This window comes from Phragmites australis, chromosome 2, assembly GCF_958298935.1.
Source record: "Phragmites australis chromosome 2, lpPhrAust1.1, whole genome shotgun sequence".
In the NCBI taxonomy this organism is placed as follows: domain Eukaryota; kingdom Viridiplantae; phylum Streptophyta; class Magnoliopsida; order Poales; family Poaceae; genus Phragmites; species Phragmites australis.
Window position 1 is genome coordinate 40943170 of NC_084922.1, and position 13391 is coordinate 40956560.

The following is a 13391-nucleotide window of genomic DNA, read 5'->3' on the forward strand; positions in this document are numbered from 1 at the left end:
TATGATGTGTAGAAATGTCTAGCACTTGTACAGTAGGCATTCAGTACTCCGGTTCATACAGAGGCTAGTTTATTTATATTTGGAAATGTCTGAAGGTCTCAATGCCACCTTCGGTAGCAGCTCTCAGCCGTCTGTTTTCCGACTATTTCTGCGTCTGTTTTCCAACGAAGAGCTCAAAATAAAATAGTTCGGATCTGTACAAAATATATAGACAAATTTCTTTGACGTGGCACATTCCATGATCTTCTCGTCGTAAACGGGAATAGATCACTATGAATATTCAGTGCCATTACACTATGTTCAGAAAAAACTCAGAAATTGTGCGAATATACGCAACAAATAGAATTATTACAACGAGAGATCAATGTTGAACAACAATAAAATTATAAGAACAATTGGCACAAACGAATAAACCTTGGGAGTGAGGAGAAAAGGGGGGGTGGGGGGAGGAATGATCATTTGGGGATGTTTGTTTTGGCATACATGCATGCCAAAGTTGATGAAAATGTTAACTTATATTTGACTTCCACTTGGGTTGTTGCGAAAATTTGGCAAGATTATTTCCCAGTTGGTTTTCAAGTTCATTTTTTGGGCTTAAACTTTGAATTTGTTAGCAACTAATTTGATGATAAAGTTTCGGCTATGCCCATCTTCAGCGAAGTTTGGAAGGGCAGTATACGGTGGCCAATGCTTGGTGCACTGTCAGCTGAATAGGAGGGCCATAAGCCATCACATCTTGATGCTGGTTTTTGCCATATGTTCCTTCTCCTCTGGCAATTACCTCGCCATCCACGTCTATGATGCCACCCCTTTTTGGGTTCTCGACAAGCTGGCCTGGTGATAACTGAAAAGATCTCACCTGCAAAAATCACATTGAGCGGTAGCATTTGTTTGTTACTGATGGACTACTGGACTGAGAAGAGGTAAACAATATGACGTGATAATTTTATCATGTATGCTAAAAAATTAGTTTAACTTCTTTTGTTCAAACTCTATGATATACATCGATGTATAATATAATCAACTATGATTTTCACTTTGGAAAATTGAAATCATGATTTTTTTAATTCACTTACGATTTATGGAATTTTTGGTCTCACTTAACACTAAACTTTTCCAAGGGCTCAGAAAAAAACTAACCTTTAGATATGTAACATACGGAGATTTCACATAGCTCCCATCGCTCATCTTCATCAGCAGAGCTAAAAGATCAGCCTTTGGACAATCTCTGACTATGACTGCATCCATATAGCCATCTGAGAACTGCACCACAATCAAAACATTCAGCTTCCATGAGTCGAATATATATTATATCAAGACTGATACAAATAACTCCTCCAGAAGCAAAAGGAACTGAATACTCAAACAAAATGATACATAATGATTTCTATCCAACCATTCAGAATCACTCAAAGGTTCTGATGGTCTCAGCCTACATTTGAGTTGGATTGGAGGCTTGGAGCATTCCTTTTCTGCAGAGTTTTCTAGATCGAACTCTACCGATCCCCTTCTCCAGTATTTCATTTATCTCAATGTATTTTTACATTCTAGTCCCTACACTAGTACATATTTACATATACATACCAACACTCCCCTTTAAGATGGGCGATAGATATCTATCATCCCCATCTTGCTACAAGTTGTCACACATTCTTTAACTCCTAAGCCTTTTGTTAGACAGTCTACTACTTGATCCCCTGAAGCCACATAACTTAATTTAAGTGTTTCATCATCCAATCATTCTTTGATGAAGAAGCGATCGATCTCCATGTGCTTGGTTGTATCATGCTGGACTGGATTATTTGCAATATTGATCACCGACTTATTATCACACCAAAGCTCTAAAGTGCCTTCTGATAGCTTCAATTCGGACAATAAGTTTCTTATCCATAACATCTCACTTAGGCACACAGACATGGCTCTACACTCAGCTTCTGCAGTTGACTGAGACACCATTGATTGCTTCTTGCTTCTCCATGACACCAGATTTCCTCGAACAAAAGTACAATAACCAGAAGTTGACCTTCTATCGTTAGGACAACTAGCCTAGTCTGCATCACAATAACCTTTCACACTCAAGTGACCATTGCTCTTGAACCATAGTTCTTTATCAGGACTACTCTTCAAATATCGTAGGATCCTATAAATTGTATTCGAGTGTTCACTTCTAGGATCATGCGTATAACGACTTATTACACTCACTGCATAAGTTATATCAGGCCTTGTATGACTTAAGTAAATCAACCATCCCACAAGCCTTTGATACCTTTCTTTATCTACGAGATCACCAAACTGCGCATTTAACTCGTGGTTTTGTTCTATGGGTGTAGAAGCAGGGCGACACCCAAGCATACCTGTCTCATTTAGTAAATCCAGGACATACTTTCGTTGTGATAGAATAATCCCTCTAGGAGATCTTGCTATTTCAATGCTTAGGAAGTAACGAAGTTGGCCTAAATCCTTGACTTTGAATTCTTTGCTTAGATTCTCCTTTAGTTCGGTCATCTCCAAAGTGTCATCACCAGTAATAATCATGTCATCCACATAAACAGCAAGAATAGTGACATGCTTACCAGAGTGACAATAAAACATAGTATGATCTCCATTGCACTGTCTATATCCCATATTACACATTGCACGTCTGAATTGATCAAACCACGTTCTTGGCGATTGCTTTAGACCATACAATGATTTCTTCATTTCAATACTTTTCCCTTAGTTTGATCAGTAGCAAATCCAAGTGGAATTTCCATATAAACCTCCTCATGAAGATCTCCGTGTAAGAATGCATTCTTAACATCCAATTGGTACAATGGCCAATCAAATTTAGCTGCACAATAGATTAGTGTTCTTACCGTGCTCATCTTTGCAACTGGAGCAAATGTCTCATCATAATCAATTCCATAAGTCTAGCTATACCCTTTTACCACTAATCTTACCTCCTTTTACCACTAATCTTACCTTATACCTCTCTATCTTACCCTTAGGGTTTTGTTTCACCGTGTAAACCCATTTTCAACTAACTACCTTCTTGCCCGCAGGGAATGGGACAAGATCCCAAGTCTCGTTCTTCTCAAGTGCTGCCAGCTCCTCAAGCATGGCATCCTTCCACCTTAGATTCTGTTTGGCTTCTCTCCAGTCTTCTGGAATTGTTACTGGTTGTAGTGATGCCACAAAAGCTTGGTAAGCAGAAGACAGTGACTCATATGAGACATAATTAGCTATGTCATTTCCATTTTCATCACTATTTACATCCTCAAAGCCATATATTATTGGAGACTTTCCTGCAGTACTCCTTGTTCCCTTTATGGAAATAGGCAGGTCAATGGAAGATTCAACCTCTTCCCCCTGTCACCAACAATTGATCAACTTCATTATTAGCGACTGGAGATTGGTGTTGCTCCACTACTTGTGGTTTCCCCTCATTAGTCGTACCTTCGTCACCAACAGAAGAAAGTTGTACGGGATTCTCTTTCCTCCTTCTCGTGTACACTCGTAGATTATCCTCCGCACGTGATATTATCCCCCTTTTCTCCTGTACAGGCTTGCTCACGGTAACTGGACACGGGATTTGGCAAGTTAGAACTCCCTTTTTTCTGACCGCTTCTCATCCGAGCCCCTAGAATGCCATCCTCATTCTCCACATCAATACTGTACATGTTAAGGGATTCAAGATCAGCAAATAAGGAGCTCAAATCTGTCCCCCCCCCCCCCCAAAAAGGAACAGATTCTCTAAAAGTCACATCCATGCTCACAAACATATGACGTTCAGATGGACTCCAACATTTGTAACCTTTTTGCCCAGACGAGTAGCCCACAAAGATGCACTTGACGGGTTGAGGATCCAATTTTCCGAATGAAGGTCTGTGATCCCTAACGAAGCAAGTGCACCCAAACATCTTTGGTGGAACAATAAACTCATTTTTCCCAAATAGCATCTCATAAGGAGTCTTCATTCTAAGCACTCTTGATGGCATGCGATTAATATGGGTAGCAGTCATAACCGCCTCACTCCACAAGAATTTAGGTACATTCATAGTATGCATAAGTGAACAGGCTACCTCCAATAGATGTTGATTCTTTCTTTCTGCTACTCCATTTTGATGGGGCGTATCAGGGCATGAAGTTTGATGTAAGATTCCTTCCTTAGAAAGGAAACTCCCAAACTCTTTGTTCACATACTCAGTCCTATTATCAGTTCTGATAATTTGAACATGAGCATTGAACTGATTCTTTACACATGCACAAAAGTCCTTAAAGCATTCAAGTACATCACTTTTATGTTTCATAAAGTATATCCATGTCATGCGAGAGTAGCAATCAATAAAGGTGACAAAGTACTTCGCTCCACTAATGGAAACTACAGGAGAAGTCCGCACATCAGAATAGATTAATATAAATGGTGACACACTTCACAATCCTCTGCTCACGTAAGAGATTCTTGTGTGCTTTCCAAACTCGCATGCATCACATACCAATTTACGTTTATCTTACACATTTCATCAGAAAATGTCTTACTCATAATATCAAAAGATATGTGTCCCAGCCGACAATGTAAAAACATTACCTTAATCTCCTCCTCGCTTGCAACAGCTGACAGAGGAAGACATATTGTTTCACCTGTCTTGCTTCTATCAAGATATCAGAGTCCATTATGTCAAACTCCAGTCCCAAGCCTTCTTCCCGTCTTACTTTCCTGAATTAAACAATTTTCATGATAGGTCGAGATGAACATGACAATCCATCTGATCAACTAATGAACTTATTGAAACTAGATTTACTGAAAAAGAGGGAACACACATCACTGATGACAATGTAATAGATGACATGCATTGCACCATGCGCACACCTCTGATAGGTCGAGATGTGCCATCAGCAATTTGGATTGTCTCTCTATGAAAATATAAATATGGTGTATAAGATGCAAATTCATTTGACATACTTGTGACATGCCTGGATGCACCTGAGTCTAATATCCAAACTGAATTAGAAGCCATCGTCCCTTGATCATCTGATTTTGAGTTCTTCTCATCATTTTTCATCTTTCTTAATTCTGCTAACTCAACAGCCGGATCCGTGACTAGGTTAGATATACCTTCCTCAGTTGTAGCAAGATTAGTTCTATAACTTCTTCCTCCACCGCGGCTCACACCCCCTCTTTGTCCACCTCTATCATTGCCCCTTCCTCTTCCACGATTGGACTTGAAAGGTTTTGGCGACAGTCACGACTCAAATGACCCTTCTCACCACAATTATAGCATGTCCTAGTCTCCTGGGATTCTGTCACCATAAAAGCTGGACAGGATGGAGGTGAAGCATTACCTTTCATTACCTTTAGTCTAGTCTCCTCTTGTGCCATAGCTGCTATGGCTTCCTCTAAGCCAGGCAGATTCAGTTGATGAAACATAGTGACACGTCTTGCCTCAAATTCTGGGCTTAGATCTCTCAGGAACTGAAGGACCCTTTTTTCTCCAAGCACTTCTTCACCCAGGCCACGCATTCGGGGTGTGGCAAATCAATGGGATCATAGTGGTCTAGATCAACCCATAACCGCTTCAACTCAGCAACGTACTCCATCAGAGACTGCCCCCCTGCTTCAAGTGGTAGATTCTATCATCTGTCTTAGCCAACAACATTAAATTTCCCGTGCCTGAATACATCTCTGATAGAGCATGCCATATCCCAGAAGAAGTAGCAATAGTATCCACTGATCTAGCAATTGTTGGAGACATCGAGCTTAACAACCCTGCAACCACCAAGGAATTAGTAGCATCCCAGGCCTTCCACTCATTACTTGATTTATCCTTGGGCTCAGTCATCTCTTCATTGACAAATCCTTCAAGTTTCTTTGCCTTCAACAATAATAGTACCCTTCTAGACCAGGCCAAATAATTCTTAATGCCCTCTAGCTTGATATCATTTGGCATCAATTCCAACTTCTGAATTGTATCTATACGAGGCACAATTTCCTGCTCGAGGATGAGACCTCATCCTTTTTCGCAATAAGCAGCTCTACCAATTTTCCAAGCACCTGCTCGATCCCTTGATTCTCCCCCATGATTCAGTTGCTAAGTTGCAGCCACAATCAACAACACCAGACCAATTCCTCTTCTTCCTCTGAACACACACAACGCAAGCAGAGCACTTTCACCACTTGCACAAAACCACACCTGCAACTCCATTGTAGAGCTAACGTACAGTTGCTGCCCTTCTACCTTCTCTCTTCTCTCAAATCAGAAAGGAAGGCACCAACAACAGCAACTCCCGCTCAAACTTCTAGCCGCAGTTCTGATCTGAGCACTACCACAGATGGAGCTGCACTTCCTCCGGTCTTTCTCCCTTGATACCACTCTAGCAACAACTCTAGCACACACGAGCTACACACAGGAGCGAGCCACCAGCTTCAGCTTCCCCTCAATCAGCACCTACGCAGCATCCGAGCAACAACAACACTCCTTCCACGGCTCTGCACGTTGCTCCATCACACCAACCTCAATATCTCTCTCACACACAAACCCGACACACCTGCTCTGACCATTGCCTCCCGGGCTGATGCCTCCTTCACGCACGCTCGGGCTTGCAAGCCTTCACCACCTCGCTGTTGGGCTCAATCACCGCCTTGTGCACGGGAGCGCCGCCATCGCCTCTGGTGCTACAGAACCTTACTCTGATACCCTGTAGAATTTTCTACATCGAACTCTACCGATCCCTTTCTCCGGTATTTCATTTATCTCAATGTATTTTTACATTTTAGCCCCCTACACTAGTACATATTTACATATACATACCAACATTTTCCCATGTACAAGCAAAAGTGCAAAACACTTGTCATAATGTAAATTTAGCAAATGAAGAAAAGTTTTTAACCAACTCCGCCTACTTTGTTTCAGCATAGTCGGAACCCCACCTATGTTGTATCAACATAGCCGGTCCCAAGCCTGGGTTAGGGGGGGGGGCTGTGACAGGCTTGACGAGCCAACGTAAAAACCCAGCCACTCTTATAGAGATGAAACATAAAAGATCTTGTAAGTTTTTATCTCTAGTTTATCCCAACTTATCTGGGACTAAAAGGCTTTGTTGTTGTTAAACGAGATCCAACCTAGGAGGAACTAGGTGGTTTTTTTATTAAGATGAAATAGGCACTCAAATTCGAGTTGAAGAGAACTCGAACCTGAGTGGTGGAGGTGTACACCCACATCTCACCCAGCTCAGTTGCTATTTTGTTGTTGTTGTTGTTGTAAGAAAAGTTTTTAACCCTGAGAACTTTAGGTCTGTAAGAACATTGTCTGATGTTCATTTGGCAAGTGAATACTAGCTAATCACAGGTTTGAAATACAAAAGGGTACCCTTGACAAAATATTAGTGGAGAAACTATTGGAAGAGCAAAAAATTCAATTACCTTTGCTTCAGGAGCTGCCATGATATCCTCAGCAGCCCATGGCACGTTGTTGATCCAAACTGCAACGAATGGACCGTGAACAAATCTCCAGTCTGAACCTTTAAACCCATCCGAGGGACCTGGATAAGAAGACAGGTGACATTTTCCGTTTTGCTCCTGACACTCTACGATGCAATTGTCGACTTGCTCGACAGGCTCTCCGTATGCCTCATAGCCTGGGGCAGGCACGAACTGAATGCTTCCGCAGTATTTCCTCAAGTTCATTATGCGAAGCACAGCCTGAAATAAGGCAAGAGATCGTTACGATTTCAGGCATTGATTTCCAAAAACAAAAGAAAAGCACAATCAAAGGCTAACTTCCTCTTGGGCGGTGAACTGAAGCTAGACCTGAAATTCTGGAGGACCTAACCATGTCATTACTTGGCGTAACTAATACGTCTAAATGATGTAAGAAGTTGAATACAAGTTCAGGGAAAGAAAGAACAAGAAGCAATGCCTAGACACAGCAATACAGAAGCAGATGCATAAATTATTAGATAAAAGGGTAGCCATCCAAATTTGTTGGGCACCACACTCTACATCTTGACTGTAAGGAGTAAGGGCACATTAACAAGCGTTTCAGAGATGATAAACAAAATAACTGCGAAGAAATGGGAATTGTTGAGTACATACATAGAAGTCAAAGCGCGCACTTCCCATCCACCTGTATTTCTCTGACTCGATATCTATATCAGCCACCAAACCTGAGACGTTTTCATTTTTAGAAAGTTAATCAGATAGCCATCAGAAAAGTTCCATTAGAATTTGAGTCTGTTGTTCTATCAAGTTTATTGAATACCCCAAGTCATTAACAAGACACTGAAAAATTTCTTCTCCCCCTGCAAAATGGTACAGACATCCAAGGACTGCGTGTGACCTGTACAGCGAGAAGTTTGTGTTTCCATAAGATTCTCCATTGGAAATTGACATGAATCATGCAATTTTGTGCGTGATAAAAAATAGAGAGATCACCTTTGATAATGGCAAATACAGCATTCGAAACTGAGTACGTCTCACTGGCAGCATGGAGAAGTGATTTAGCCATGCCGTTCCCTGTACCTGCATAGATGACAAGCTCAGGCCTGTTTGATTGCTTTTCAGAATTTTCTGTGCTACTGTGTCACCTAAGAAGATTGTTGATACCTGCTGGAACTACCCCAATTGGCATCATTATCGCCTCCTCCCAGTCTGTTCGTTGCAGAATTCCATTCACTACCTACATCAGGAATCACAGCGTCAGAAACAAACTGCAGCCTGATTTGCAGAATAGTTTTTAACAGGTTACACGTTTTCGCAGATCTTAACAATGAATGTTGGAAGGCTTCTGCAAGGAAGTCATATCGTGGCATGTGCAATGAATGTTGGAAGGTTACAGCGTTGACCCAGGAACAAGTAGCAACCACTCACCGATATTTTCATTCGTACTATTTTTTAATTTGCTTAAATAATTCACTCCAGATAAGATATGAAAAGTTTATGAGATTTATCAGATTGAAGTCAACTTTCATTAGCCAATTGGGACAACCAAACGCAAGTCAACACTAAACAGTTCCTCGAAAAAGTCAGCACTAAATATTCAAGCCCCGTAACGACAGCCATGCAAATACGTTACACTTAAACATCCACAGCACGACCTACAAACACAGTAGAGTATCGCTAACCTCCACGAGGACACCGTCACCACTAACGCAGACAATGCCGTCGTACTTTGCAAGGTCAAGAGAAGACGCCACCTCCCGGGCATGCCCCTGGTACTGGGTCTCTGAAACAAATCGTGAACCAATCAGATCGATATAACCCCAAAAAACTTAGGAAAAATCACCGAGAAATCTGGAGCAGTTGGTGGGAGAGGAACGACAAATTTTCAGCTGGAACCAGAAGCAATTGTCTCAACTGGTTTTCGTGATTCAAGATGAAGCTCGCACTTGGTGTTCGGCTGGTGCGAAACACCTCGTGGAACTAGTTGTCTGTGTCCTTTGTGTTCTCTTCTCTAGTTTTCTAGTTCCGTAGTCCATTATAAATAGTTCTCTATTATCAGTCTTACTCTCATCTTAACTTTGTACTGTAGATGCATGTAATTGCTTCTCTTCTCATTAATACATAAGCCGGTAATGTTCCGGGTCTTTTGAAAAAAAATCACGGAGAAATCATGGAGAACAATGTACATTTACGTGGCGAACCTTGCATTGTGATGCTGACACCGACAGCCTCAAACAGGGGCCTGATTTCTGTCTCGTAGATCTTCTTCGCGCATTTCTTGCCTCCAAAAGGGTTGACGAAGATAAACAATCTCTTCGGTCGGCCTACGACGGAGGTGTCATGTTCATCACAAATTTTATTAGTTGGTATTGATCTCTCATTAAGTAGAGTAAATGGTTAGTAAAAAAGAGATTAACAGCAGAGGAGTAATTTTCTTTAAGGCTGAAGTATCAATCAAGATCAAAGAATTAAAGGATCTACATCAACTGGTTTTATTGCATAGTGATACACACAGTAAAGGTACCAGGAGGAAGACACTACCGCACGTACCGAACGAGTCCAGGCAACGTCCCAGCCTCTCACCCAAGGCCGCGGCGGCGCCCTCGCCGTCCGCCATCTCGAACACAAAGTCCCTCCTGCACCGCTTCCCTCCCGCGCTCGCCGCCACGAAGGCCCTCACGACGACCTCCTTCCCCCTCGCCTCGACCCCGAGCACGTCGCCCTCCAGCGACAGGCTCCGATCCGCCGCACCGCGGCAGCCGGCAGCGCCGCGCCACCGCAGCAACCCGCCGCCGAGCGTGGCTTCCGCCGGCGCGCCGTCCACGCGGACATTGGCCGTGGCGTGGTCCTCCATGGCCTAGCGGTAGCGCCGGAGGGAAGAACGTGGCGATGGCGGAGGTTTTGGCGCTTGACAAGGGAGTGGCGCGCACGCAGGAGGCAGAGCAGAAGGACACGGACGAGGCGATCGATGTGGAAATGGGCGGACGGGCTTGACGTGTTGGATCTTATGGGAACGAAGGCGACGGGCGGGTGCGATGGTTTCGGGCCTTCTGGGCTCAGGCTTGAGCTCCAGTCCACATCAGTTGTGAACTAGCCAATCGGGTGTTCATGGGTCAACGCTGCCAATGCGCTTCACCCTTCCATGTCATCAGGAAGCGGTTCAAACCGCAGGGCAGCTCGCGTGCCGTCCACGGCGACCTGGCTAGACAGATAGTATCATCAGAATGAAGCGTACGGGGATGGTTATGTAACACCCGAATCTAAGCACGAGTTAAAATAATACTATGCACACTTGAAAAATATCTACGAAATAATCAACATCCTTAGATCTATCGATATCCAACAAATCCAACAACTAATATTCATTTGATGAAGTTTCATTTAATTTAATGTCCGAGAATGAGTTGTCATACACCGTTGAAAATCATATGTCTACCCAACAAACATTCACAGAACTATCTGAATCCTCGGATCTGAATTCAATGGTCGAGATTGCGTTGTCCCTCCACCATTCCCTCACTCAGTTGAGAAATCATTGATTTGCTCCATAAAATTTGCTCTCATTAATCTGAGTTGTTAATTTTCTTAAAAAAAACCATACAATCAACTGGAGATCAGATTTGACTCCTAATATCTCTCAAGGCGTGGTCAGCTTCCTATTAATAAATTTGTAATCACACGTAATCATCTCCCTTCCTAATCAATTATTATATCAATTTAGAAACCATAGCCTCTAGGATTTCTTTCCGCATGCACTGCCAATTTGGAAACTTCAGTAAATCAATCAATTAGCTCTCGTTGACCGACGAGCACATCGTAGCGGTGTCCTCCTCAACATGCGTGTCTAAAGGGGATGGCTGGTGGGTGCTCCATCCCGATGATGACTATGGTAACACGGTTTAAACAAGTGCCATCACGCTAAACAAGATGAGGCACATGCTCTTCAATGAGATTGTGCTCTCCGTGTTGCCTGACGTCGACGATCGAGAGTGTGTGGCTATAGCCATGCTCGCAAGGTCCGTAGAGGTCGCGTTCTACCAGGTCAGGGTCGACAGTGCATGGACACTGCTCGAAACCTACCTAGAATGCTTTGTGGACTCCATCGTACACTGCAAAGAGAGCTTCTTGGCAATCGATTGCACCGGAGAAATCTCCATCTGCAACAACATCATTGCCGGTGCAACCCCGACCGCGAAGCTAATGCCATCATTGTTGCCACCTGCGCAACTCAACCATCATAGCTAACTGGAATACATTGAGCTGCACATGATAGGCGCCATGGTGAACATGTTACACATGGCACGTTGCTTTACCTATCGCAGCGTGATCTATAAGTGTAATCTCTTGAATCGGGGGTCAGAGTGGTGCAGGGTGAACGACATCGGTGACCTGACACTATTCGCGTTGAAGCATTTCAGTGATAACTTTAGTGGAACAAGCATCTTTAAGAAAAGGTGAACATCTACTTCTCAGAGCCTTTGTATGGGGATCAATACGACTTGACCCATCGTTTGGAGGCCGTTGACATTGCTACAGGCACATCGAAAGTGGCAACTTTCCACCAAAAGATACAGGGTTCTGGGGCTCTAGGTTGGATTCGATCGAATCTCTGAAAGTAGGTACATGGATGTTGATTGAAGATTTATATAGTAGGGCAAGTGGTTCAGACGTGTTTGGTTCATAGCCAAAAGTAGCAATAGAAAATGTTAGATACGCTATATTTGGGTATTGCTACTTGGCACATGGTTCCTTCAATTGGTGGTGCTATTTTCGGTGGTTGTAATGAGCTATTTGATTATCTTATACTTCACAAGTTGTGTTATTACATAACTTGATTTGCTCTTAAAACATGCATCGTCATATTTAGTTATTTGATTTACATTAACTCAGAATACAATAGTTGTTCGTATAATTTAGAAACCATAATTGTACAATTGCTCATGCGTGTCGCACGTGTGCAATTGCTAGTATAGAAAAAAACACCAACCGACCTACGACGGTCAACTGCCTCCTTAAAGTCTCGACCAGGCCACCGATAAAAACCCTAGCCCACAACCCAAACCCTAGGAGCCACCCTCGCCTGGGTAGTGGGGGCAGCGGCCGACCGTTGTAGATCAGTTGGTGTGTGTGTGTTTTTTGCTGTAAGATTCGAGTGTTACATGTTCGGTGTTGTATATGAATGTGAGTGAATCTTAAACTGTACGGAGTTTAATTAACTTCCTGGTTAGAGGGGGGCTCTGCATCCGTGTTCGTTTGAATTTTTAATTTACGTCTTGTGACGAACGATCGTGGAGCCATTGAGGAAGGGAAGGGGGCAAACAGCTGAGTGTGTGGTTCATTTCATTTTTTGACTGCAAAAGCTGGAGAATTCAGTTTCAACGGATTTTCTTGAAGAAACGTCTCTTTCCAAGGATTTTCCATCAGATTTTCATGTCCCGCACATGCAGTTTTGAAAAAGAAAGGAACTACCGGACATGTAACATTCATAATTGATTATGTGTCATGAACTGTGACGGGGACATGCTCTGACTTCTGGCAATGAACAAAATACGCATACGTGGAAAAGCAGAAGCGTATCAGGCTCTTAAATTTTGAAAACATGAAAAAAAATCGCCGTTGCCGGGGATCGAACCCGGGTCACCCGCGTGACAGGCGGGAATACTCACCACTATACTACAACGACTTTTTGACCTAGATTTAAACTATTCTATTAAAACGAAAACAGATCTCTTCCAGTTGCTAGTCCTGTGCTCCACAACGTTCAATCCTCCGTGTATGTAACACGTAAATAAAGAAGAGTATGTAGAGAACTTCACGTCAATAATTTGCACCGACCTCTGATCCTCCAGCCCATCGGGAACAGGAGATCCACTGCTTTCTTAAGCACTGAACATATTGGCTCATAGCAATTCAGTTAAAACATGTAACTGAATTACGGATGCAAATGAATTAGAATCTGTGTTATGCTAATGAT

General features: G+C 42.8%; 1 protein-coding gene and 1 non-coding gene across 4 annotated transcripts; both read right to left on the bottom strand.

Annotated features, from left to right (window-relative positions):
* Nucleotides 1-183: 183 nt before the first annotated feature.
* On the bottom strand, nt 184-10438 carry LOC133908885 (sphingosine kinase 2-like). Of its 3 annotated transcripts, none has more exons than XM_062351095.1 (10): nt 9959-10432; nt 9619-9741; nt 9100-9200; nt 8582-8654; nt 8411-8497; nt 8238-8315; nt 8072-8142; nt 7400-7678; nt 1141-1263; nt 184-859 (listed from the first exon to the last, which is right to left on the bottom strand). In XM_062351095.1, exons 1-10 carry the CDS (start codon nt 10269-10271, stop codon nt 653-655), a joined length of 1455 nt encoding a protein of 484 aa, XP_062207079.1. In that variant the 5' UTR covers nt 10272-10432; the 3' UTR covers nt 184-652. The 3 variants fall into 3 exon arrangements, 2 of the variants coding, with proteins under 2 accessions (XP_062207079.1, XP_062207080.1); XM_062351096.1 differs by having other exon boundaries at nt 186-859; nt 9968-10427; XR_009908278.1 differs by lacking the exon at nt 184-859 and adding an exon at nt 4568-4696 and having other exon boundaries at nt 9959-10438.
* A 2590-nt stretch (nt 10439-13028) lies between these two features.
* Nucleotides 13029-13100, bottom strand: TRNAD-GUC (transfer RNA aspartic acid (anticodon GUC)). Its single transcript has one exon. It is a non-coding gene; the product is annotated as a tRNA-Asp (tRNA).
* Nucleotides 13101-13391: the final 291 nt, after the last annotated feature.